Genomic DNA, 26,694 nt, shown 5'->3' with positions numbered 1-26,694 from the left:
ATCCATGTCCTACCGCTTATTCCCTTTCGGGCTCGCGGGGGGCGCTGGCGCCTATCTCAGCTACAATCTTTTCTTCAAAATAGATGTCGGTATCCACCGGGAAGAGTTCTGGACGAAGTGGCTGGGGAGAGGGAAGTCTGGGCTTCCCTGCTTAGGCTGCTGCCCCCGCCACCGGACCTCATATAAGCAGAAGAGAATGGATGGATTCAAAATACAAACAGAGACCACTACAAATAAAAACACCAATACTCCGTCTCAAGACCTTGCAGTCCAAGGCATCACGGTGGGCCCTGATTGCACAAGTCCCCCACCCACTTAGCCATGGGGCGGGGGGGGGGGGGGGGGGGGGGTCACGCTGCCTCCCTCGCTCGCTGTTATGAGGTGGGAGGAGCTTGTTGCGCTGGGATGCTGCTCGATGCAGCAGTCCCGTCAAAGCCTCCAGTCCCCCCCTTTTGCGTCTCCATCCTCCCACCACCCGCGCTATCGCTTCCATCTGCGCGCTCCCGACTCCTGGCTCTCACAGCCCCGCCGCATCCATTAAAAATGACTCGGATCACCCGGAGACTTTGCGCCGGTGCCACATAGGTGAGATTCTATGATTTGGCTGAAGTGATGAGAGATGTGTTGGATTTTTTATTTTTTTATTTTATTTTATTTTTTTTAGAGAGGAAGTGGTTTATCCCTTTGTCTACACGCGGGCACGGTGTTCTTCCAAGGTGCACCACTTTAAAGCCAAATGGCCTAAAAGCATGCATGACAACTGTTGGATGAACGTGGTGTTTACCTTCAACTTTTATGACATTTCTTGTTTATTTTGCAGGGATTTTGCTCCAAAATGACTCCGCATCTCACCACGCTGCTCTTGAGTGTGGCTCTAACAGGCGTCGCCAGAGGTAATCAGATTACATTTGACATGCTTTTCGGACCAACTCCTGGATTTTGAATGCATTTTTGCCTGACTTTTGGCGCAAATCTATTAATACCGAGCTTAACAATACATCTTTTTGTTGTTTTGTTTTTTTTACCTTCCATCTCACAAGGATGCAGCTCTGGATGCAACAGTGAGAATGGATTTTGTGAGAAGACAGGGAAGTGCAGGTTAGTGATTTTATCGATCAGAAAGGTCACATCATGTCTTGTCAAAATCTCCCCAAACGTGTCCCAATTGTTTGTGCTACAAACAAATATGTAATGATTCATATAATCAGCCATATTAAACTATTATAGCAGGGGTGTCAAACTCAAATACAAAGTGGGCCAAAATTTAAAACTGAACAAAGCCGCGGGCCAAAGTTGAACAAATTAACCTTTTAATAGGGACCCAAACAAGTTTTGCAAGGATTATTGAACAAGCAAGGCTTAAATAGGGTAGCACGGTGGAACAGGGGTTAGTGCATCTGCCTCACAATATGAAGGTCCTGAGTAATCCTCGGGATCTTTCTGTGTGGAGTTGCATGTTCTCCCCGGGACTGCGTGGGTTCCCCTCCGGGTATTTGGGCTTCCTCCCATGGAACAGGCAGAGCTTATATAACGTAATAGTGCAAAATCAACTTTCAAAAAACATCAGTGTAAATAAAATTTAATTAAAAAAATGAATGCCTCTTTTCTATTTGCAGCCTTCTGAGGTTAATATCAACATTACCTTTCCCACAGGCTAATAAATTCAAAAATAAAATAAAAATGAGGTGGGCGGGGTTTGGTAGTAGCGCGGGGGTGTATATTGTAGCGTTCCGGAAGAGTTAGTGCTGCAAGGGGTTCTGGGTATTTGTTCTGTTGTGTTACAGTGCGGCTGTTCTCCTGAAATGTGTTTTGTCATTCTTGTTTGGTGTGGGTTCACAGTGTGGCGCATATTTGTAACAATGTTAAAGTTTTTTATACGGCCATCCTCAGTGTGACCTGTATGGCTGTTGACCAAGTATGTGTGTGTGAAAGCCGCATATATTATGTGACTTGGCCAGCACGCTGTTTATATCCTCCGCTTGAGATGGTCTCCTGTGGACGGGACTCTCGCTGCTGTCTTGGATCCGCTTGAACTGAACTCTCGCGGCTGTGTTGGAGCCACTATGGATTGAACTTTCACAGTATCATGTTAGACCCGCTCGACATCCATTGCTTTCGGTCCCCTAGAGGGGGGGGTTGCCCACATCTGAGGTCCTCTCCAAGGTTTCTCATAGTCAGCATTGTCACTGGTGTCCCACTGGATGTGAATTCTCCCTGCCCACTGGGTGTGAGTTTTCCTTGCCCTTTTGTGGGTTCTTCCGAGGATGTTGTAGTCGTAAAGGTTTGGGGGGACTGGTTATGAAGATTAACAGGTTAACAGCATGGTAATAATGTAAAACCCATAAAATAATAATTATAATAGACAAAGCACATTTTTGCAACACAAACTTCGTTTGGGGAGGTTTTAACGAGGGGTTTTGGGGGTCTGGTAATGAATCATAAAATGTTGATGATATAATAATTGGACAAAACAATATTTGCAACACAAACCGACACAAACGAATGGGACATGACTGTGGCACTGACTACTAACACGTTAATAACATAAAAACTATCCATCCATCCATGTTCTACCGCTTATCCGAGGTCGGGTCGCAGGGGCAGCAGCCTAAGCAGAGAAGCCCAGACTTCCCTCTCCCCAGCCATTTCGTCTAGCTCTTCCCGGGGGGTCCCGAGGCGTTCCCTGGCCAGTCGGGAGACATAGTCTTCCCAACGTGTCCTGGGTCTTCCCCGTATCCTCCTACCGGTTGGACGTGCCCTAAACACCTCCCTAGGGAGGCATTCGGGTGGCATCCTGACCAGATGCCCGAACCACCTCATCTGGTTCCTCTCGATGTGGAGGAGCAGCGGCTTTACTTTGAGCTCCTCTCGGATGACAGAGCTTCTCACCCTATCTCTAAGGGAGAGCCCCGCCACCCGGCGGAGGAAACTCATTTCGGCCGCTTGTACCCGTGATCTTATTCTTTCGGTCATGACCCAAAGCTCATGACCTTTGGTGAGGATGGGAACGTAGATCAACCGGTAAATTGAGAGCTTTGCCTTCCGGCTCAGCTCCTTCTTCAGCACAACGGATTGGTACAACGTCCGCATTACTGAAGACGCCGCACCGATCCGCCTGTCAACCTCACAATCCACTCTTCCCCCACTCGTGAACAAGACTCCCAGGTACTTGAACTCCTCCACTTAGGGCAGGGTCTCTTCACCAAACGTTAATCCATAATAATTATAATAGACAAAGAACATATTTGCAACACAAACGATTGGTACACGTTTTGGGGAGGTTTTGACATGGGGGAAAAGGGTGTGGAGGTGCGACGGGGTTTGGCAGGCAATGAATCATACAATGTTGATTATTTAATAGTCAGACAAAAAAATATTTGCAACACAAACCAATGGGACATGGTTGGTTCACTGACTATTTTTGTGTTAATAACACATTAATAACACGTTAATAACACGTTCATAACATGTTAATAACATAACTGTAAAACCATAACATCAAAAGTTTACACGCAACTTTTTTTTTTGGTTGGGGTGGGGCGCGTTTGGGGAGATTTTGACAAGCTATGGGAGCTGGATGGCATTATTAGTCAGACATGGTATTTTAGAATAACTTAACTTAAAGACCATGAAATGTCAAAAATGTCAAAAAGCACAAATGGAACAAGTTTTATTAAGATTTTGACAAGGTGGGGGAGTGGGAGGTGGGGGGGGGTATTTGTAATTGATTGGTCAGCTATTTTTAACTATTATATCAATTGAACGATAGATACATAGAGGATTCAAGGGTAAGTATTAAGAAAGTTAATCTTTCCAATTTCATTTACAAGCAAGGGTGTCAAACTCATTTTAGATCGGGGGCCACGTGGAGAAAAATCTACTCCCAAGTGGGACGGACTGGTAAAATCACGGCATGATAACTTAAAAATAAAGACAACTTCAGATCTTTGTTTAAAAATAGAACAAGCACATTCTGAAAATGTACAAATCAAAATGTTGTGTTTTTTTTTACACTTACATGTTGCGGTTAATATTATTCTATATTTATTTGTCGTTATTTAAATGTTCAGAATAAATGATGTGATAATGTTAATCCGTCAACTCATTGGTGTTCATTTTCAATCTATCAAGATGAATTACAGTATGTAATTAATTAGGGGTGTGGGAAAAAAATCGATTCGAATACGAATCGCGATTATCACATTGTGCGATTCATAATCGATTCTCATTTTAAAAAAAAATATTTTTTTTTTTCTTAATCAATCCAACAAACCACTACACAGCAATACCATAAGAATGCAATCCAATTCCAAAACCAAACCTGACCCAGCAACACTCAGAAGAACTGCAATAAACAGAGCAATTGAAAGAAGACACAAACACGACACAGAAAAAAACAAAAGTAGTGAAACAAAAATGAATATTATCAACAACGGTATCAATATTAGTTATAACTTCAGCATAGCAGTGATTAAAAATCCCTCATTGACATTATCATTAGACATTTATAAAAATAAAAAAAAAGAACAATAGTGTCACAGTGGCTTACACTTGCATCGCATCTCATAAGCTCGACAACACACTGTGTCCAATGTTTTCACAAAGATAAAACAAGTCATATTTTTGGTTCGTTCAATAGTTAAAACTGTGATGACTCTTTTTCGGCATGGTAATGCCGGTGTTGTTTTCCCAAGGATGCGTCGAAACAGAACACAGCAAAGGTAAGATATAATGTATTTATTAAATAATAAAAAGGCTAGGAACAAAAACACTGGTGTAAAGAGAATGCAAACAAAATACGCTAGTATGAGAACTAGGAAATACAGAATAATAAACTAAGCTGGCACGAAGGCACACAAAAAACAGAAAAAACAACTCCTCAGCATGTGAGCTGGAAATAAACAAATGGCTTAGCGTAAAAGCTAGCAAGAATGTACAAACGAGAAAGATGAGAGTCGTCACTGCTGCGCGTGGGCAAATTATGATCCGACAATGAGTGAACAGAAAAGCTGGTTTATAAAGGGTGGTGATAACAAGAAACAGGTGTGCAGGAACCGTGATTAGCAGGTGGACTGATGAGTAACCATAGTGATGGACAAAACGGGAAATGAACGGGTCAGACGGAGAATTAAAAAACAATGGAAAAATAAACAATAACATGTGAAGATCCGAGTAACGGATCGCAACCAAAACAAATTTACATTATAGCAATCAGTTGATCAAACATTGTCCTTTACAATTTTAAAAGCTTTTTAAAAAAATCTACTACTCTGCTTGCATGTCAGCAGACTAGGGTAGATTCTGCTGAAATCCTATGTATTGAATGAATACAGAATCGTTTTCAATCGGAAAAAATCCGTTTTTGAATCGAAAATCGCGTTGAATCAAAAAAATCGGTTTATAATCGAATCGCGACCCCAAGAATCGATATTGAATTGAATCGTGGGACACCCAGAGATTCGTAGCCCTATAATTAATGTAGTCTGATCATTTTCCTTGACTGATGTACTAACATCACATGGGTCATCATTGTCACCGACGTCCCACTGGGTGTGAGTTTTCCTTGCCCTTATTTGGGCCTACCGAGGATGTCGTAGTGGTTTGTGTTGTGGTTTGTGCAGCCCTTTGAGACACTAGTGATTTAGGGCTATATAAGTAAACATTGATTGATTGATTGATTATTTTGTACATATGTAGCATCATCTACAAAGATACAAATAATTGCTATTGCGACATCTAGTGGACACATTTAGAACAGCAGTGTCTTTCATTCAAAAATTTCAGGTTAATTTTTCTACTAAGCAAACCCATCCCGCAGGCTGGATAAAACCGGTTCGCGGGCCTGATCCGACTCCCGGGCCGTACGTTTGACACCCCTGATTTACAGAATGATTATTTTTTAGTAGACAAGTGCATAAAAAAGATGGATTTCCCTAGCTCTTTGTAACCATAAATAAAATAAAATCCAGTCCTAATAAAAGCATTATCCGCAGCATGCTGGCATTATGAGGCCGAGAGGAGCACAAAGCATTGTGGGTGGTGTATTAATAGTTAAGAATTCTACCCTTTGCTATTTACAGGTGCAAACCGGGCTGGCAAGGAGACGACTGCGAGCGCTGCATCCCCTTCCCGGGTTGCTCGCACGGCTCCTGCGAGAAAGCGTGGCAGTGTATCTGTCAGGAGGGCTGGGTGGGCAGCCTGTGTGACCAAGGTGAGCGCACACGGCCCCCGGAGGTGAGGCCGAGTGAGTCACCCAGCCCGCAGGGACACGTCTAATGTGCCGGGATTTATTTTCAGGCCTGGGAAATTGTTAAGGTCAAACCCCATTGTCATTAAAGGCCTACTGAAATGAGATTTTCTTATTTAAACGGGGATAGCAGGTCCATTCTATGTGTCATATTTGATCATTTCGCGATATTGCCATATTTTTGCTGAAAGGATTTAGTAGAGAACATCCACGATAAAGTTTGCAACTTTCGGTGCTAAGAGAAATGCCCTGCCTCTAACGGGAAGTCGCAGACGATGACGTCACATGTTTGAGGGCTCCTCACATATTCACATTGTTTTTAATGGGAGCCTCCAACAAAAAGTGCTATTCGGACTGAGAAAACAACAATTTCCTATTAATTTGAGGATGAAAGATTCGTGTTTGAGGATATTGATAGAGACGGAGTAGAAAAAAAAAAAAAAACGCGATTGCATTGGGACGGAGTCCGATGTTTTTACACACATTTATTAGGTTAATTCTGGCAAATCCCTTATCTTTCTATTGTGTTGCTAGTGTTTTAGTGAGTTTAATATTACCTGATAGTCAGAAGGGTGTCTCCACGGGTGTCTTGACGCCAATGTCTTAGGGGAGTCGACAGCAGCTATGGACGGCACAAGCTCAGCCTTTCTCCGGTAAGAACCGTCTTTTTAACCACAATTTTCTTACCGAAACCTGCTGGTTGACATCAATCAATCAATATATCAATCAACGTTTATTTATATCGCCCTAAAACACAAATGTCTCAAAGGACTGTACAAACCACTACGACTACGACATCCTCGGAAGAACCCACATAAGGGCAAGGAAAACACACACCCAGTGCGCAAAGAGAATTCACACCCAGTGGGACGCCAGTGACAATGATGACTATGAGAACCTTGGAGAGGACCTCAAATGTGGGCACCCCCCCTCTACGGGACCGAAAGCAATGGATGTCGAGGGGGTCTAACATGATACTGTTAAAGTTCAATCCATAGTGGCTCCAACACAGCCTCGAGAGTTCAGTTCAAAGCGGATCCAAGACAGCAGCGAGAGTCCCGTCCACAGGAAACCATCCCAAGCGGAGTCGGATCTGCATCGTAGAGATGTCCCCAACCGATACACAGCCGTGCGGTCCATCCTTGGTCCCGACGAGCGGTCCATCCTGGGTCTCGACTCTGGACAGCCAGTACTTCATCCATGGTCATAGGACCGGACCCCCTCCACAAGGGAGAGGGGGACAGAGGAGAAAAAGAAAAGAAGCGTCAGATCAACTGGTCTAAAAAGGAGGTCTATTTAAAGGCTAGAGTATACAAATGAGTTTTAAGGTGAGACTTAAATGCTTCTACTGAAGCATTTAAGTCATGTGGTCGGGATCCATGTTCTCTTGACCGCGCTCTGATCCATAGGAAAGTTTCACCTCCAGGAATTTTAAACGAGGAATCACCCTGTGTTTGTGTGGCTAAAGGCTAACGCTTTCCAACTCCATATTTCTACTGTGACTTCTCCAATGTTAATTGGACAAATTGCAAAAGATTCAGCAACACAGATGTCCAAAATACTGTATAATTATGCCGTTAAAGCAGACGACATTTAGCTGTGTGTGAGCGCAGCGCTCATACTTCCTAAAAACCTGTGATGTCTTGCGTGTACGTCATCATTACACGACGTTTCGAAGACGAAACTCTCGGGAAATTTAAAATTGTAATTTAGTAAACTAAAAAGGCCGTATTGCATGTGTTGCAATGTTAATATTTCATCATTGATATATAAACTATCAGACTGCGTGGTGGGTAGTAGTGGGTTTCAGTAGGCCTTTAAAGCTAGTTGCTTAAGACGTGATTAGCGACATAAAATGAGTCACTGGTTGATCTGGGGTGTGGGAGTGGGGGGGGTGGGGGGGGGGTGACGTTCTCACTTTTGCTGCCGCACCGAGGAAATGGAAAAGGCGAGGCAAAAAAAACGAGCCATATTGCCAAGCATGTGGGACGTAAGATCTAAAAACAGAATGCTTGTGTGTGTGTGTGTGTGTGTGTGTGTGTGTGTGTGTGTGTGTGTGTGTGTGTGTGTGTGTGTGTGTGTGTGTGTGTGTGTGTGTGTGTGTTTGTGTGTGTTGGTGTGTGTGTGTGTGTGTGTGTGTGTGTCAACGCAGATACTCGCCGGTGCTCATCCAGGCCTTGTTCTGGGAACGCCACATGCATAGAGACTGGAGAGGGGGGTTACCTGTGCATCTGTCCCTATGGATACATTGGGCCCACATGTCACCAGAAGAAGAACCTCTGTCACTCTAAAGGGTACACACACTTTTTTTTCCCCATTTTTTTACCTGTTTAATTCATTAGAAGCAAGAAAATATATATTAAGTGGAACACCCGCCAGTCTCTTTTGTTTTCCAACTAGTGGGGTATTGTGCAGTGGAACTTATATTTACAAACCCCTCGTTGTGTGAACGTTTCTATTTATGAAACCATAGACCGTGTAAAAATATGCTTTGGTGTACGACCATATCCACCTGTTGTGTGTCTACCAATCATTTTGTCCTCATTCAGTCAACACAGCAGCTACTGGGCTATGTTGTGTGCTTTTTCGAAAGTTTTTTTTTTCAGCCTTTTTAAAACAGTTTTCACGATTTTTTAGGTTGATATGTGTCCAACGAAACAATGTTTGAAACATTCAAGAAGTAGCTATAGCGTTGTCGACACTTCACACATAGATTAACTGATAAAATAAATCAGGGGTCCCCAAACTTTTTGACTCGGGTGCCGCATTGGGTTAAAACAATTTGGCCGGGGGCCGGACTGTATATGTACAGTGTATATATATATATATATATATATATATATATATATATATATATATATATATATCCATCCATTTTCAACCGCTTATTCCCTTTGGGGTTGTGCAGAGCTCGCTGGAGCCTATCTCAGCTACAATCGGGTGGAAGGCGGTGTACACCCTGGACAAGTTGCCACCTCATACTTATATATATATATATATATATATATATATATATATATATATATATATATATATATATATATATGTAAATTCCTTGCGCACCAATTGACTGAAAAAGCGCTTTCCGACACTGTGGCGCAAGTGCGATGATGTCAAGTTATCGATGGGAAAATGCATTTTTAGACAATATTATATGCCTGAGCGGCTAGGAGACACTGAAAGTAACAAGTGGTAGAAAATGATTTAGAAAGGACAGATGTTAAAAAAATAATAAAAGAAAAAGAAAATAATATACATATATATATATATACAGGACTGTCTCAGAAAATTTGAATATTGTGATAAAGTCCTTTTTTTCTGTAATGCAACTAAAAACATGAACATGTCATACATTCTGGATTCATTACACATCAACTGAAATATTGCAAGCTTTTTATTATTTTATTATTGCTGATTATGGCATACAGCTTAAGAAAACTCAAAAATCCTATCCCAAAAAATTAGAATATTTCCTCAGACCAAGTAAAAAAAAAAATGTATAACAGCAAAAACAAAATCAAACATTTGAAAATGTCAATTAATGCACTCAGTACTTGGTTGGGAATCTTTTTGCACAGATTACTGCATCAATACGGCGTGGCATTGAGGCAAGTGTCCTGTGGCATTGCTGAGGTGTTATGGATGCCCAGGATGCTTCAATAGCGGCCTTTAGCTCATAAGCATTATTGGGCTTGGCCTGCTGTCTATCAGCTTCTTCTTCACAATAACCCACAAATTCTCTATGAGGTTTAGGTCAGGGGAGTTGGCAGGCAAATGGAGGACAGTAACGCCATGGTCAGTACACCAGTGTGTGTGAGACAATCATTGGTACTTTAACTTTACTTTAAAGCAGTGGTTCTCAACCTCATTGGAGGTACTGAACCCCACAAGTTTCACATGCACATTCACCAAATCCTTTAGTTAAAAAAAATAAAATAAAATTAAATAAAAAAAATATATATATAAAATATTATATATATATATATATATATATAAATGTATTTGTTTTTATTTTATTTATTTTTTTTTATTTTAATTTGGGACTTCCCACGGGCCACATTTTGTACAATTAGTTACAGGACCCCTGAGATAAAGTGTATTTTTTTATATTTTATATTCCAAATAATTATTGCAACCCGGCTGTTAATGAAGGAGTTTTGGGAATTCAAACTTAGTGCACCACAGGGCTAGTAGTGACAGGGTGTGTTTGTGTGTGTGTGTGTGTGTCGGCAGGGTGGCTACGAAGGGGGACAGGCCAGCTAGTTGACTGAAAGACAAAGCACTTGACGACACTGCGGCACGAGTTTGAGTTTATTTCGAACATGCAAGCATACAACATGATACGTCACAATTTCCAGTTTCTCTTTTTAACATGTCCGAAAAGGAGTAGGAAGAAGCAGAGCTTATATAATCCTACCCCTTTTCTTTACATATGTTAAACCTTGGCGAGAATGAGGACTCAGGTGCAGAAGGGGACAATTGACACAGGCTTTATTTAACAGTTTTCTTTGAAATCTCTGTGAACAGAGTGATTAAGGCAAGGCGGCTATAGAATCTATGATAACAAAAGACAAATGGGCAAGACGCAATAAACAGAAAATCACTCCATAGGGAGGAAAAAGCCAATAGCAAAATTACACACGAATCTAATAACAAAAAGAACAACAATCTATGATTAGCAAAAAAAGTAAATCACTCACGCAGAGGAGACCAGAAACTCTAAACAGAAAGTACGCTATAAGAAGCTGAGATAACTACAAAGTAAAGCGCTCCATGAGGAGGGAAAAAAAAGTAAGGCAAAACACTGAAATAAACACACAAAATTCTAGACCAAAAACTTTAGCAAACAAAATCACTCTTTCTCAGAGGAAACAAAGAAATCAATAAACAAGGCAAGGCGATACTTAGCGAATGTGATTCAAGGCTGTGGACAAGGCTGTGGACACGTAACAAGACGAGATACTCTGGCACAAGACAAGAGGAGGACCAGACATTTATACACATGAGGGAGGGTGACACAGGTGGGCACAATCAGGCAATCGGGAGAGACATCAGACCAGTGAAACAGGAGGAAAAGCAAGTGACCTGAAACAAGAGGGAGAGTTAACCTTTCAAAATAAAACAGGAAATGACAAGACAACATGAAACCAGACAATACTTCACCCAGGTGTGACAACATAACAGTTGCTGAAACTTGTGTTCACTTCCTGTTCTCAATGTATTCACAATGTATACTCCACGAGCGCGATGATGTCATGTTATCGAAGAGAAAATGCATTTTTAGACAATATAATTTAGCTGAGCGGCAAGGAGACACCGAGAGTAACAAGCGGTAGAAAATGGATTAGAAAGGACATTTAAAAAAAAAAAAAAATCAAAAATATATATGTTTTTTAAACTTGGGACATCCCACGGACTGGATGTTGAACACTGGCGAACCAAATCCGTAGTTTGGGGAAACTGAGATAAAGTGTAATTTTGTATTTTTTATTCCTAATCATTGTTGCAACATGGCATTTAAAGTGAAGGAGTTTGGGGATTTCAAACTGTGAGTGCACCACAGGGCTCGTAGTGACAGTGTGTGTGTGCGTGCGTACGTGTGCGCGCGTGTGTGTGTGTGTGTGTGTTTGTGTTTGTGTTTTTGGCAGGGTGGCTGCAAAAGGGGACAGTTCAGTTTGTTGTTGATCCTTGCTTTGTTATAAACAAAAAGTTCCACCACCCCCTTGTTATAAATGATAAATGGGTTGTACTTGAATAGCGCTTTTCTACCTTCAAGGTACTCAAAGCACTTTGACATTACTTCCACATTTACCCATTCATACACACATTCACACACTGATGGAGGGAGCTGCCATGCAAGGCGCCAAACCAGCACCCATCAGGAGCAAGGGTGAAGTGTCTTGCTCAGGACACAACGGACGTGACGAGGTTGGTACTAGGTGGGATTTGAACCAGGGACGCTCGGGTTGCGCACGGCCACTCTCCCACTGCGCCACGCTGTCCCTAATTAAATTTGAAAGACGGTACTTTATAACACTTGATATGAATATTAAAATAATAAAATAATAATTAATAATACGTTATCGTGTCCGAAGTATACAAACCTTTACTAAAATATGGAATTCTGTCCAGCCTGTAACACATTATTTACGTTTACATTGCTTCTCATGGAGAAATTTGCTTCAATATCCAAACTTTTTTATTCTTGAACCCTATTCAAGAATCAATTAACATAAACATAACGTAAATGGAAGTTCCACTGCCTGCGATGAGGTGGCGACTTGTCCAGGGTGTAATCGCCTTCCGCCCAAATGCAGCTGAGATAGGCTCCAGCGACCCCAAAAGGGACAAGCGGTAGAAAATGGATGAAGTTCCACTGCATTAGCATCATTATTCATGCTCAATCAATACACATGTCTCCAGCCAGGTGGCAGCAGCGCTCAAACTAATCACCAACAGAAGAAGTACACAGGAACAGCAGAAAACAAAGCAGACGAAGGACGGATTGAAAAGTTTCTGAAAGATGCGGGTGTCAAAGGCAAGGACAACAAGTGACGATAATCGGAAATAAAGAAAAAAAAAACGACAGGAAATGCAAAGACACATACATAGTCTTTCGGTTTACCAAGAATACGGAAGTGAGGAAAGACAAAACAAATTAGGAGACGTTACACATCATTCATGTCAATAACCACTAGACTTTTTTCATCAGCAACTTATACAAACACTGTAATAATAAATAAAAAAATCTATGAATAAAATCAGTTATCGTCAATTTTCCTCCTTGTCATTACTTCTTGTCACGGACCCCAAAATGCAGAGCAGGCAGGCTTTGTCCAGGAAAACATGATTTAATGTCCATCAAATAAAGGAAAAAACATAAACCAGAAACCAGGAACAGCCAAACTGGAAAATGGGAAACATGATCCGGCAAACAGGAACTAGGAACAAAAAGACAGCATGCTGCAAACAACTACAGGTTCAACGACATGTATTAATGACAATAATCCAGCACAGATCGGATGAGAAGGCAGGTTCAAATAGCAGCTGACTGATTGACACCAGGTGTGGCCAGGTGCCAATCAGCCACAGCTGAAGGGACACAGCACTCAGGGAGACAAACAGGAAAAGGAACCAAAACAAGAGCGCTGACAGGAAATACTACACACACACAGAGGAAAAACAAAAACAAAAACAAACTGTCAGGGGCAAGCTTGACAGTAGCCCCCCTTCCCATAACGGATACCAGACGTTCTCGAACTCCCAGCCCCCGTCAAAAAAACAAAAACAGTCCAATGTCACGGGAGGGTGGAGGGAGCACAAGTAGGTGGGCCGCCAGGCCCAGTGTCCCCGCAACCAGCGGGGAAGAGTTAGGTGGCGACGGCGAGTTGAACGCCGCCGCAATTGGCGAGGCGGTTGCCCGTGAAACGACCACATCTGTGGCCGACAAGAGTATGGTGGTGCCCTCTGCTGGCCCCCCGGAGAGGATGGTGGTGGCGAACCCTGCTGGCCCACTGGAGAGGATGGTGGTGGCGGCTCCTGCTGGCCCACCGGAGAGGATGGTGGTGGCGTCTGCTGGCCCACCGGAGAGGATGGTGGTGGCGAACCCTGCTGGCCCACAGTAGAGGATGGTGGTGGCGGCTCCTGCTGGCCCACCGGAGAGGATTGTGGTGGCAGTGTCTGCTGGCCCACCGGAGAGGATGGTGGTGGCGGCGTCTGCTGGCCCACCGGAGTGCGTGGTGGCGTCTGCTTTCCCACCTTGGTGCGTGGTGGCGACTGTTGCAGACCCACTGGGGCAAGAAGTAGCTGTGCTTCCCCAGCCGCACAGCTACTCATAGCCCCCCCATCAAGGGACGGATCCCAGACGTCCCCAGATAGGCCCACAGATGAAAGGGATGGGTGAGAGAGGGCTTTAAATGAGGCTGGTTTTTTTCAATTCAGCCATCATCGCCAGAATCCTGCCAAGCCTCTCCGCCATCGAAATCTCTGCGGAGTTCGTGTTAGGCTGGATTATTCTGTCACAATGTGTTGGTGACGAACCCCAAGATGCAGATAAGGCAGCAGGCATTGTGCAGGAAAACATAATTTAATGTCCATGAAATAAAAGACAAAAAACACAAACCAGAAAATAGGAGGACGAACTAGAAACAGGGAACAGGGATCCAGCAAACAGGAACTAGGAACAAAAAAACAGTAAGCTGCAAACAGCTACAGAATATAGCTTACCGCTACCGCATACAGCTACACTGACATCGACACGACAGGTAGGAACGACAAGTATTAATGACAATAATCCAGCTCAGAGTGGAGGACAAAGCAGGTTTAAATAGCACCTGGCTGATTGACACCAGGTGTGGCCAGGTGCCAATCAGCCGCACCTGAGGGAAAGCAGCACTCAGGGAGACAATCAGGAAATAAGAGCACTGACAGGTTAATGACAGAGGAAAAACCAAAACAAAACTAAAATGCCAGGGACAAGCCTGACACTTCTGCCAAAGATTTGCTCAAATTAAATTATTATAACATTTTCCTTAGAACTCACCTCACACATCTGTGAGTACAAGCCATGCACCTCTTCCAGGTGGTTACGTAATCCTGATGTGGGTTTGTCTTTCAGTCAGTTAGCATAATAATTGAATATTATTATATTCAATTATTTTATTCAATTAGGGCTGCACACTCTTCAACATTGTCTTCTCTGTTGACCTGCAAGACAGACAGAAACGAAAAAATCCAACATCCTTCACTTTAGTGTCAGAGACAGTGAGTGTTTCGATTTGAATCTTGTTGAGATGATATGACCTTTGCTTGTATTCCATATTCAATCATGATTTTTTTTTTTTTTTTTTTGTCCTGTCCAGCTTCTCAGGCAAATCATATAGTTGATGTAGATACCCATATCGGCTGTTCAGATTCACTTTACAAAAAAAGAAGTGTAGGATACTTCTCTTGTTGCTTTATTTGTATTTGCCTTTATTAAATGTATTTATATTATCATTTGGTGCAGCCGGGCCGGAGTAGGAGGGGATTGAAAGAGAAAAAAAAGAAGACAGAGGGGTAAATTGTGGGGACAAGAGGGGGATAAGACAGAGAGACAAAACAATAACAACAACAAAAGAGCAACATCAGCAAACACAATATGTACAAATATGATGGTAAAAGTTCCATATTCATGATTAAAACCAGCTTATTCCACACGGCGTACTGGACTGTCAATGGTGTTGCATGTGCGGTGACATACAGTACATGTGCCTATGGGCAAACGACTCATCTATTCAGCTGCAATATTCAACATCTAAAATAAAATGTGGCAGGGGCCGTCATTTCTCCAAATGTAATTTCATTTGCTTTTATCCCCAGACAATGTATCTTGTCTCTGGGGAAATTTTCACTCAGCAGTGAATACATTCCCGGTGGGTTTTATGCAAAGATGCCTTTGCAGCTGCATGAATAATGTCACAAGGGAGTGCATCATGGCGTATGTTTAAATTAATTTTTTTAAATGACCCGAGACACTTCCCAAAGGGACACCATACAAATTAACCATGGTCAAGGGGTTTAATTACCTGACGATGTAGAAGTGTATCAGACAGGACAGGAAAAATACAGTCATAAATCAATAGGGCTCTTGCCTTAATACTTTGTCAGTCAATGGGAGGAATATTGGTTGACATATGAGACAAGTAGCGATTTGACGACGACTTTTGGGCTTTGGTTACTAAGTTAGATTGTCAAAATCAACTGGGTTCTTGTTTGGCAAGACAAAGTGGTTAGAGTGTCCGCCCTGAGATCGGTAAGTCGTGAGTTCAAACTCCGGCCGAGTCATACCAAAGACTATAAAAATGGGACCCATTGCCTCCCGACTTGGCACTCAGCATCAAGGTTTGGAATTGGGTGTTAAATCACCAAAAATGATTCCTGGGCGCGACCACTGCTGCTGCCCACTGCTCTCCTCACCTCACCTCCCAGTGGGTGATCAAGGGTGATGGGTCAAATGCAGAGAATAATTTCTCTACACCTAGTGTAACTTTAACTTTAAAGGGACCATAATAACAGCACAATCTATCTATTGCCTTGGAATGCCGTGCGTTTCCCACCTCGGCCTTCAGTGATGTCCGACTTCAAAAAAGACCTCTCAAAATAGCATAATTGATTTCACCACATGACCATTGATGGATAAATACTTTACAGAAACAAATTCATACACTACTGTCCATTGAAACACCTCAACAGTGTACAAAACGGGTTTATAAATGGCTTCTTGCCGCCATCGTGTGGGTTGCATGGATCTTTGAGGAATGACATCGCTGAGCAGGTTTGACTCGCTTTATTTTTCAATAACAGCTTGTCTTTTCGTCGGACCGCTTTTCAGCTGCTCCGTTCCTTCCTGCTCGCTCCTCCCTCGCTGTTTGATCGGCTGCGTCCTCGCTTTTGTCTTCGGCTCGCTCTTGGTCGTTGTCGCTCTTTCTCCTAGTTCTCCTACTTCTGCCCCGAGTGTTCTTCCTTCGCCCCTTTTATGCTGCAGCAGAAGACGATGGGATTTAGAACAGGTGTGTAGTTTACACTCCTGACTCGGCTGGCTGCAGCGCCGCTCCGAGTGCGCCCCGCCTCTCTGCTTCGCTGCATGCTCCGCCTTCTCGCCGCCATCTTGGGCCGGACCATCGTTTGTCCGAGCCTGCTGTCGGCTCGTCGGCTCCGTATCTCCACAGGGTTATTTTCTGGCGCATTTATCCATCCATCCATTTTCTACCGCTTATTCCCTTTTGGGGTCGCGGGGGGCGCTGGCGCCTATCTCAGCTACAATCGGGCGGAAGGTGGGGTAGGACTTTATAAATTAATTAAAACAAATCAGCAATTAAACATATCTTTTGTGGTACTGTCAAAATTAAAATGGCAAAAAACATATTAAAAGTGAAACAATTTAATATTTGAACTCACAATTAGTAGGACCTATTCAACGGCATACAAGCCAGTGGTGCCCCTCGTCGTCTGCTTATTTCAGTAGAAATGGCGAGCATTTCATCGCCAAAACAGTTGATCTAGCTTCCGGCGTTGGCCGACATCGTCTCACAAGATGTAGTTTCTCTTTAAATATCCTTCTTGAAAATGGCTTTGTAAATATATATCCTGGCCCTGCGATGAGGTGGCGACTTGTCCAGGGTGTACCCTGCCTTCCGCCCGATTGTAGCTGAGATAGGCGCCAGCGCCGCCCGCGACCCCGAAAGGGAATAAGCGGTAGAAAATGGATGGATGGATGGATATATATCCGCCACCTTATCAACGTTTTGTTCTCCTTCTCTGCTATCCCGATCTGGCAACGGCGCAACAATTCCTGCTTCCTGCTGAATTGAAACTCGTGATTGGATACTCACTTTGGAATGACAAGTGAGCATCCAATCACAGTCTCGTTAACATCAGGCTACTTGGATAGGCTACTGTCAAAAACTTGTGATCTGATTGGCTATCGCAACTGTCTATCACTGTATGTCCCCGTTCACTTACAGCGCATTGTTGATTCTGAAGGCCCCTGGCAGATTTGGTACAGCATGGCAACATAAGCTCGCTGAATTCTGATTGGATACAAACTAAAACTAACAACAACAGCATTGGAAGGAGCATAATATGACATGGAGAAAATATCAATACATTTAGATATTTAGGGGAAAGTAAATCAAAAATTACTTTTACATTTAAATATGATCATGATTTCAAAAAAAGTGTAAAAGGGGCGCTGGACACTACACCGGGGAACCTCACAAATAATCACTTCACTTTTACATAATCAAATTAAGCTTCCGTTAAAGAGGAAAGGTGACAAGGACCTTTGCCCTCGGCTATGTTTGAGTTTGAGTTTATTTCGACATGTTATGTCTGCTGTAGACTTAGACTAAAACATAGACTTCCTTTTTCTCATCATTCAAATTTGAACTTAACAGCACAGAATAAGAACGAAATGTTGTTACATAAGCTCATGGTAGTGCAGGATAATAAAAAAAAAGGAAATAAGGTGCATATATAATTAAATAAATATGTATAAATAATACATGAATATATACATATAATATAAATAAATATATATAAATATATGTAAATAAATTAATAGATTACTGTACAGATAAATATATTGCACTTTTTCACATGCGTCTACGTTATGGATGTATGTTATAATGTCTTTTTTTATTCCAGCGAGTTAATCCATTTTGGGGGGAGTTGAGGGGATAATTTAATTATGATGCGTTCAAGGGTCTTACGGACGGAGGGAAGAAGCTGTTACAGCACCTGGAGGTTCTGCTTCAGAGGCTGCGAAACCTCTTTCTAGAGTTCAGCAGTGAAACAGTCCTTGGTAGGGGGTGGGAGGAGTCTTTGCGGATTTTCTGAGCCCTGGTCAGGCAGCGGCTTTTTGCGATCTCCTTGATGGGAGGAAGAGGATTCCTGATGATCTTTTCCGACGTCCTCACCACTCTCTGGAGAGACTTCCAGTCTGAGGCATTGCAGGCTCCAGTCCAATATGGTTATTGGTCGGTGGTACAGTAACATCAACCTTTTTAATGCATCTGTCTGCTAAAAATAAATACATCTTGCTCTAACTTAAACTGAAAAGATAAGGGGGCACAGGACACTTCCCTGAGGAACTTCCTAAATAATTGCCCTTGCATCTACTTAACTACCGATCTGTCCATTTGTCTATCCATCTACAGCAGGGGTCGGGAACTTTTTTGGCTGAGAGAGCAATACAAGCCAAATATTTTCAAAATTATTTCCGTGAGAGCCATATGATATATTTTTTAAGACTGAATACAACTAAATGCGTGCGTTTTTAAGTAAGACCAACATTTTTAGAGTATAAGTCTCTTATTCTTTTTAATAACATTGTTATTTTGAAGCGAACCAAAAATAAATAAAATACCTCTTACCATTAAAGCGACTTCTTGAACAGTTGCGGTAGAAACCGGATGGATTGATTAAAATGCATGAAAATATTTTATATTTTGAACGTTATTTTTGACACTGTGATTACCAGCGGAATTATTCATTTCTTACCGTGTTAAGCAATGTCAGCTAAGATTTATCTGAGAGCCAGGTGCAGTCTTTAAAAAAGCCACATCTGGCTCTAGAGCCATAGGTTCCCTACCCGTAGTCTACAGCATATTGGTGCGTTACATTTGTAAAGGGAGGTCAGAATTTTCGAGTTCCTTGTCAGAATTTTCGCTGGCCCACCCCTTGAGGTCGGATTTTCGACTCGGAAAGTCAATGCATCCCCACTGTTTCAAAGATGGATCCGTTATTACCACTTCTAATTAGTTTTTCTCGCAGTAAATAAGTCAGGTGGATCAATAAAGTTTGTCTGGGTCCAAGTCGAAGACTATATACAATGTATTGTTGTACGTTTTTATATGGTTACGACACTGTAGTGTAAACAACATTTATTTTATGTGGTATATTTGCTTTACACCACTCGCAATAGCTTCTGTGTTTACTCTTCATACACCATGTTTGAAAGAGTGTATATTTTCCCATGATTTTTTATATTCACATAAGGCAAACAACAAAAAATCGCTTTTGTGAATGTGGCCATCTTGATATCCGATCTTGAAACTGGAACCCTCTCAACACGTCTTTGACGTCATTCTGAGCTCCAACTACCAACTTAAATGGAACGCGGTTATAAAACCGTCTGCATCCATTTATGCATCTATCCATCCATCCATCCATCCATCCATTCATCCATCCTTCCATTCATCCATCGAACTATTGAGGCATCCATCCATCTACTGTATGCATCTATCCATTCATTCATCCATCTATGCATCTGTCCTTGCATCCATACGTTCATCCAAATGGCAAAAACAAATAAAATAAAAATAATAAAAAGGGTCCAAGGGTGGTTCCCTGAGGAACCTCACAAATAAATACCTTTGAGTAAGATACTCAAATTGAGTTGTTTAAAAAAATCCTATCGTAATCCAGAAATTGATTGGTGTCAAGTCTTAAATCGGGAGTGTCAAACCTACGGCCCGAGGGCCGGATCAGGCCCGCGAACAGGTTTTTTTCCGGCCCGCGGGATGAGTACAATACTTTACCTGAAATTTATGAATGAAAGAAACTGCTGTTCTAAATATGTCCACTAGATGTCGCAATAGAAATTTTCGTATCTTTGTAGACGATGCAACATATGTACAAAATAAACTACATGATGTTAGTACATCAGTCAAGGCGCAGTGAAATAGTGGCCGTGCGCAACCCGAGGGTCCCTGGTTCACTCCCCACTTAGTACCAACCTCGTCACATCCGTTGTGTCCTGAGCAAGACACTTAACCCTTGCTCCTGATGGGTGCTGGTTAGCACCTTGCATGGCAGCTCCTTCCATCAGTGTGTGAATGTGTGTGTGAATGGGTGAATGTGGTAGCAGTGTCAAAGCGCTTTGAGTACCTTGAAGGTAGAAAAGCGCTATACAAGTACAACCCATTTATCATTTATTTATTTAAACCACATAAATAACATCTTGTATTTTGATTTTGATAAAAGAAAAACATGTATCCTGATGGATTGAAAATTAACACCAATGATTTGACTGTTGAATTATTTGTCACATAATTTATTCAGAAAATATAAATAAGGACAAATAAAAATGGAAAACCATTAACCGCAACGTGTAAGTGTTAGGGCTTCACGCTGGGAGAATGGTTAGCGCGTCTGCCTCACAATACGAAGGTCCTGAGTAGTCAGGGTTCAATCCCGGGCTCGGGATCTTTCTGTGTGGAGTTTGCATGTTCTCCCTGTAATGCGTGGGTTCCTTTTGGGTACTCCGGCTTCCTCCCACTTCCACGGACATGCACCTGGAGATAGGTTGATTGGCAACACTAAATTGGCCCTAGTGTGCGAATGTGAGTGTGAATGTTGTCTGTCTATCTGTGTTGGCCCTGCGATGAGGTGGCGACTTGTCCAGGGTGTAACCCGCCTTCCGCCCGATTGTAGCTGAGATAGGCACCAGCGCCCCCCGCAACCCCAAAAGGGAATTAGTGGTAGAAAATGGATGGATGGCTTTTACTGTTGAATTATTTGTCACATAATTTATTCAGAAAATATAAATAAGGACAAATAAAAATGGAAAACCATTAACCACAACATGTAAGTGTAAAAAAAACCCCAACAACATTATGATGTAGAAAAAGAAAGAAAACAATCTGAAGTTGTCTTTATTTTTAAGTTATCGTGCCATGATTTTACCAGCCTGGCCCACTTGGTAGTCGATTTCTCTCCATGTGGCCCCCGATCTTAAATGAGTTTGACACACCTGTCTCAAATGAAACCAACAAAGAAAAAAGAGAAGGGGCCCCAGGACACTACCCTGGGGAGCCTCATTAATCATTACGTTGAGCTTAAAAGACACTGCAGTGAGATCAAGGCTGTTTACTAGCAGGCACTATTTTCTCTACGCTGTTCTGTTCTTCAGCTCTCCTTGCCAGAACGGCGGCACTTGTAAGGACACGGACGACACCTCGGATGTCCGCACTTCCTGTTTATGTCCCCTGGGATTTTCCGGCGACTTCTGCGAGGAACGTGCCGACAGTTGCCGACCCAACCCGTGTCTGAACGGCGCCAACTGCACAAACAACGGCGGGGCTTCCACCTGTTCCTGCCCGCCGGGCTTCGCCGGTTTAACTTGTAATGACACGGCGGGCGCCTTGCCGTGCGGCGTCAAGCCCTGCGCCAACGGGGCCACGTGCGCCGAGCGACCCGGCGGAACCTTCCGGTGCGTTTGTCCCAGGTGGTTTTCAGGTCCGCTGTGTTCCCTGCAGCACAAACCCAAACCCAAGCCCAAACCGGCCGGCGCCAATCCCGTGGACCACAGGGTGTTTGCGCTAACCCCGCAGCATTACTCACTCCCTGCACACGCCTTCCACAAGCTCCTCCAACCGCCTGAGAGGGACCTGCTCAAGATCACTCTGAAAGAGACGGTCCACCATTCGGCGGGGGCCTTGTCCACGCACGGTCAGCTGGTCTGCTTCGGCATGCTGGCCCTGCTCACCTGCCTGGTCGTCCTGCTCACCACCGGCATCGTGCTGTTCGGCCGCTGCGAGGCCTGGATGGCTAACGCCAAGTACAGCAAGCTGGTACGGCGGCAGCGCGAGCACCTGCTGAGGGAGGTGGGCGGAGCCGGCCAGGAGGAGACGGAGCATTCGGTGAACATTATCCTGCCGGAGAAGATCAGACTGAATAGCTTTGGGAAGCATTACACCTCCATCTGAGGTCTTGAAGGAGACACCAGTGAATGTATCGTGTAAAAAGTAGCAGGAAAAGTAGATTGTGTACTTTTTCAAGTTTTACCAAACAGCAATGTGGTATTTCGTCATGTGACTATTATAACTCTGCTGCGAAATAGTCATTTAGTTATTATATGCAAACATTGTGAGTTTTCTTTATGTCGTGTTGAGGCGAAACTTGCAAAAGGACAGAGGTACGCCTGGTAATGGCGTCCAGTAAAAGATGTGTATTTACTGTACAACCATAACTAAACATTGTTGGGTTTTTCCAGCTCTACAGTCGCGATCTAAAAGTTGACATACACTTGTAAAGGACGTAATGTCATGGCTGTCTTGAGTTTCCATTAATTTCTACAACTCTTGTTTTTTTTGTAATGGAGTGATTGGAGCACATACCGTATTTCCTTGAATTGCCGCCGGGTATATACAGTGGGGCAAAAAAGTATTTAGTCAGCCACCGATTGTGCAAGTTCTCCCACTTAAAATGATGACAGAGGTCTATAATTTTCATCATAGGTACACTTCAACTGTGAGAGACAGAATGTGAAAAAAAAATCCAGGAATTCACATTGTAAGAATTTTAAAGAATTTATTTTGTAAATTATGGTGGAAAATAAGTATTTGGTCAACCATTCAAAGCTCTCACTGATGGAAGGAGGTTTTGGCTCAAAATCTCACGATACATGGTCCCATTCATTCTTTCCTTAACACGGATCAATCGTCCTGTCCCCTTAGCAGAAAAACAGCCCCAAAGCATGATGTTTCCACCCCCATGCTTCACAGTAGGTATGGTGTTCTTGGGATGCAACTCAGTATTCTTCTTCCTCCAAACACGACGAGTTGAGTTTATACCAAAACGGATACATGGATGATAGAGCAGATGATTGGGACAATGTCATGTGGTCAGATGAAACCAAAATAGAACTTTTTGGTATAAACTCAACTCGTCGTGTTTGGAGGAAGAAGAATACTGAGTTGTATCCCAAGAACACCACACCTACTGTGAAGCATGGGGGTGGAAATATCATGCTTTGGGGCTGTTTTTCTGCTAAGGGGACAAGACGATTGATCCGTGTTAAGGAAAGAATGAATGGGGCCATGTATCGTGAGATTTTGAGCCAAAACTTCCTTCCATCAGTGAGAGCTTTGAATGGTTTACCAAATACTTATTTTCCACCATAATTTACAAATAAAATTCCTACGATGTGAATTCCTGGATTTTTTTTTTCACATTCTGTCTCTCACAGTTGAAGTGTACCTATGATGAAAATTACAGACCTCTGTCATCATTTTAAGTGGGAGAACTTTCACAATCGGTGGCTGACTAAATACTTTTTTGCCCCACTGTAGTATGCGCCTGCCTTGAATAACTGCCGGGTCAAACTCGCTTCGCAAAATAATTAGCGCATGCTTAGTATTACCGCCGGGTCAAACTCGTGACGTCACAAGTGACACTTCCCCTGTCATCTTTTTCAAAATGGAGGAGGCTGATTTCAATACCAGTAATTTAGAATCACATAAAGGTAAGAATATTAAGACCTATTTAGTAGGATATAAAGTCCAAGCTATTGAATACGGGTTTGCTAAAAAGAACAGTAAGCAGCTATGTTTTATAATTATACCGTAGCTGCGTCTGTCAAATATGAGTCATTAAATGACTCCCGCCTCCTGGTGGTAGAGGGCGCTAGTGATCCTTCTTGCGACTAGTCGGCTTTAGAAGAAGTGACAATGAGTGACATGATATGTGCTGGGACAGATATGACGCGGAGGATGCACGACGTACCTTTTGGGATGTAACACCACTACTTCTATGCTGGCCATGTAAACAACCGGGCTGAAATAAAGCATGTTCCAGTCCTAAATACCCAGTGTATTATTTATACAATAACACTTCATGGTGGCAGCGGTGGGATAAAGACATCATTCACGGAGCAGAACAGGAGGGGGAGTTTCCCGAGGATAATTCTGTCGTCGCCCGCACTTGGGGAGCCAAGCTAACTGATAGCAGCGGTTTGATAGCAGTTTTCTAAACTGGACTTTCAATCGAAGCAGGAGGTAATAAAGGAAGATCCATATCGAAACAGAGAGACTTTTAAAACTGAAGAAAGATAAGGAAGAGTTATATAAACAAGTTATCAATGCTTTTGATCAGAAGGAGCTAGCATGGACTTCATTTATAAGTAAAGGTAAGACCAAAATATATTTTTTTTATTAAATGTGCTTTTCATGATGATATCCTTACATCACACTCAAATTTTTACTGCATGCCTTTGGTAAGTGCCGGAGTGAGAAGAGGTTTTAAAATAATTAGCACATGCTTGCCTTTACCACATGCCTTTGGTAAGCCCAGGAGTGATTAGAGGTTTTAAATGTTTAGCGCCACGGCGGCAATTCAAGGAAATACGGTACTTGTTGGCCACCAAAAAACATTCATGAAGTTTAGTTCTTTTATGAATTTATTATGGGTCTACTGAAAATGTGACCAAATCTGCTGGGTCAAAAGTATACATACAGCAATGATAATATTTGGTTACATGTCCCTTGGCAAGTTTCACTGCAATAAGGCGCTTTTGGTAGCCATCCACAAGCTTCTGGTTGAACTTTTGACCACTCCTCTTGACAAAATTGCTGCAGTTTAGCTAAATTTGTTGGTATTCTGACATGGACTTGTTTCTTCGGCATTGTCCACACATTTAAGTCCGGACTTTGGGAAGGCCATTCTAAAACTTTAATTTTAGCCTGATTTAGCCATTACTTTACCACTTTTGACATGTGTTTGGGGTCATTGTCCTGTTGGAACACCCAACTGCGCCCAAGACCCAACCTCCGGGCTGATTATTTTAGGTTGTCCTGAATAATTTGGAGGTAATCCTCCTTTTTCATTGTCCCATTTACTCTCTGTAAAGCACAAGTTCCATTGGCAGCAAAACAGGCCCAGAGCATAATATTACCACCACCATGCTTGACGGTGGGATTGGTGTTCCTGGGAGTAAAGGCCTCGCCTTTTCTCCTCCAAAATATTGCTGGATATTTTGGCCAAACAGCTAAATTTTTGTTACATGTCATGGTCAAAAATTCAACCAGAAGCTTGCCAGAAGCTTGTAGATGGCAACCAAGAGCACCTTATTGCAGTGAAACTTGCCAAGGGACATGTAACCAAATATTAACATTGCTGTATGTGTACTTTTAACCCAGCAGATTTGGTCACATTTTTAGTAGACCCATAATAAATTCATAAAAAAAACAAACTTCATGATTATTTTTTGGAGACCAACAAGTATATGCGCCAATCCCTCTTATAAAAAAAAACCAATAGTTGTAGAAAGTATTGGAAACTCAAGACAGCCATGACATTATGTTATTTACAAGTGTATGTAAACTTTTGATCGGGACTGTAGTTCCCATGCAAGTGCCAATAACAGGAAAAAGTGGCAATAAATTCACAGAATTTAACATTTTTTTGCATACTAATTAACTTGCAAAAAAGGAGAATAATGCTCATTTTTGATTGACACTATCCATTGTGGTGGTAGTTGTTGTATTTATTTTTACCAAGCATATATGTTGGCTTACATTGGATGTTATTAAAAAAAAATGTGCAGGTTCTATTTGTGGTTTGTGACTCAAATCTGCATTAAATTCACATTGCTTTATGTCAAACAAGGGATACATGACACTAACCTTGTTAAAAAAATCTCAGTCAGCCTGTAGGTGACTAGAGACAAATGCCACTGATAATGTGACAGTTGGCCGGCATTGTGGTGATGGTTCTTTCTCTCGAATGATGCAGTCGGACTTGGACACAGCGTAAAGGTAAGAAAGTATGATTTATTAATACTAACAAAACAAACTAAGAACAGACACACTTGCACAAGGCACGAAAGTCAAAACAAACAGAACTAGCATGGGAGCTAGAAAGAACAAAAAGTGCTTGCACGTGAGCTAGGGAACAAACAAGGAGTAGCGCGGAAGCTAACAAGTACAAAAAATATATTTTTACTACAATTGGGAAACAGCGTCGTCACCTATTGTACGGATCATAAACTAGAATGGGAGATCGAGTAACGAAAAAGGCAGGTTTAAATAAGGAGAGTCATCACGAGGCAGGTGCGCGTCAAAAACAAAAAGCAGGTGACACTGATGTGTACAAAACAAGCAGTGCCACCAGGAACTAAGGAAGTC

At 42.5% G+C, this 26,694-nt stretch overlaps 1 protein-coding gene across 2 annotated transcripts; it reads left to right on the top strand.

The window, feature by feature from the left end:
• Positions 1-451: 451 nt before the first annotated feature.
• On the top strand, positions 452-23,553 carry LOC133549981 (protein delta homolog 1). Of its 2 annotated transcripts, XM_061895939.1 has the most exons (7): positions 452-585; positions 665-716; positions 821-893; positions 1,041-1,098; positions 6,081-6,211; positions 8,400-8,541; positions 21,702-23,552. In XM_061895939.1, the coding sequence occupies exons 3-7, from the start codon at positions 836-838 to the stop codon at positions 22,495-22,497; spliced, it is 1,185 nt and encodes a 394-aa protein (XP_061751923.1). In that variant the 5' UTR covers positions 452-585; positions 665-716; positions 821-835; the 3' UTR covers positions 22,498-23,552. The 2 variants fall into 2 exon arrangements, with proteins under 2 accessions (XP_061751923.1, XP_061751924.1); XM_061895940.1 differs by lacking the exon at positions 665-716 and having other exon boundaries at positions 465-585; positions 21,702-23,553.
• Positions 23,554-26,694: the final 3,141 nt, after the last annotated feature.

This window comes from Nerophis ophidion, linkage group LG03, assembly GCF_033978795.1.
Source record: "Nerophis ophidion isolate RoL-2023_Sa linkage group LG03, RoL_Noph_v1.0, whole genome shotgun sequence".
Lineage (NCBI taxonomy): Eukaryota > Metazoa > Chordata > Actinopteri > Syngnathiformes > Syngnathidae > Nerophis > Nerophis ophidion.
This window is presented reverse-complemented; position numbering and strand designations above follow the sequence as displayed.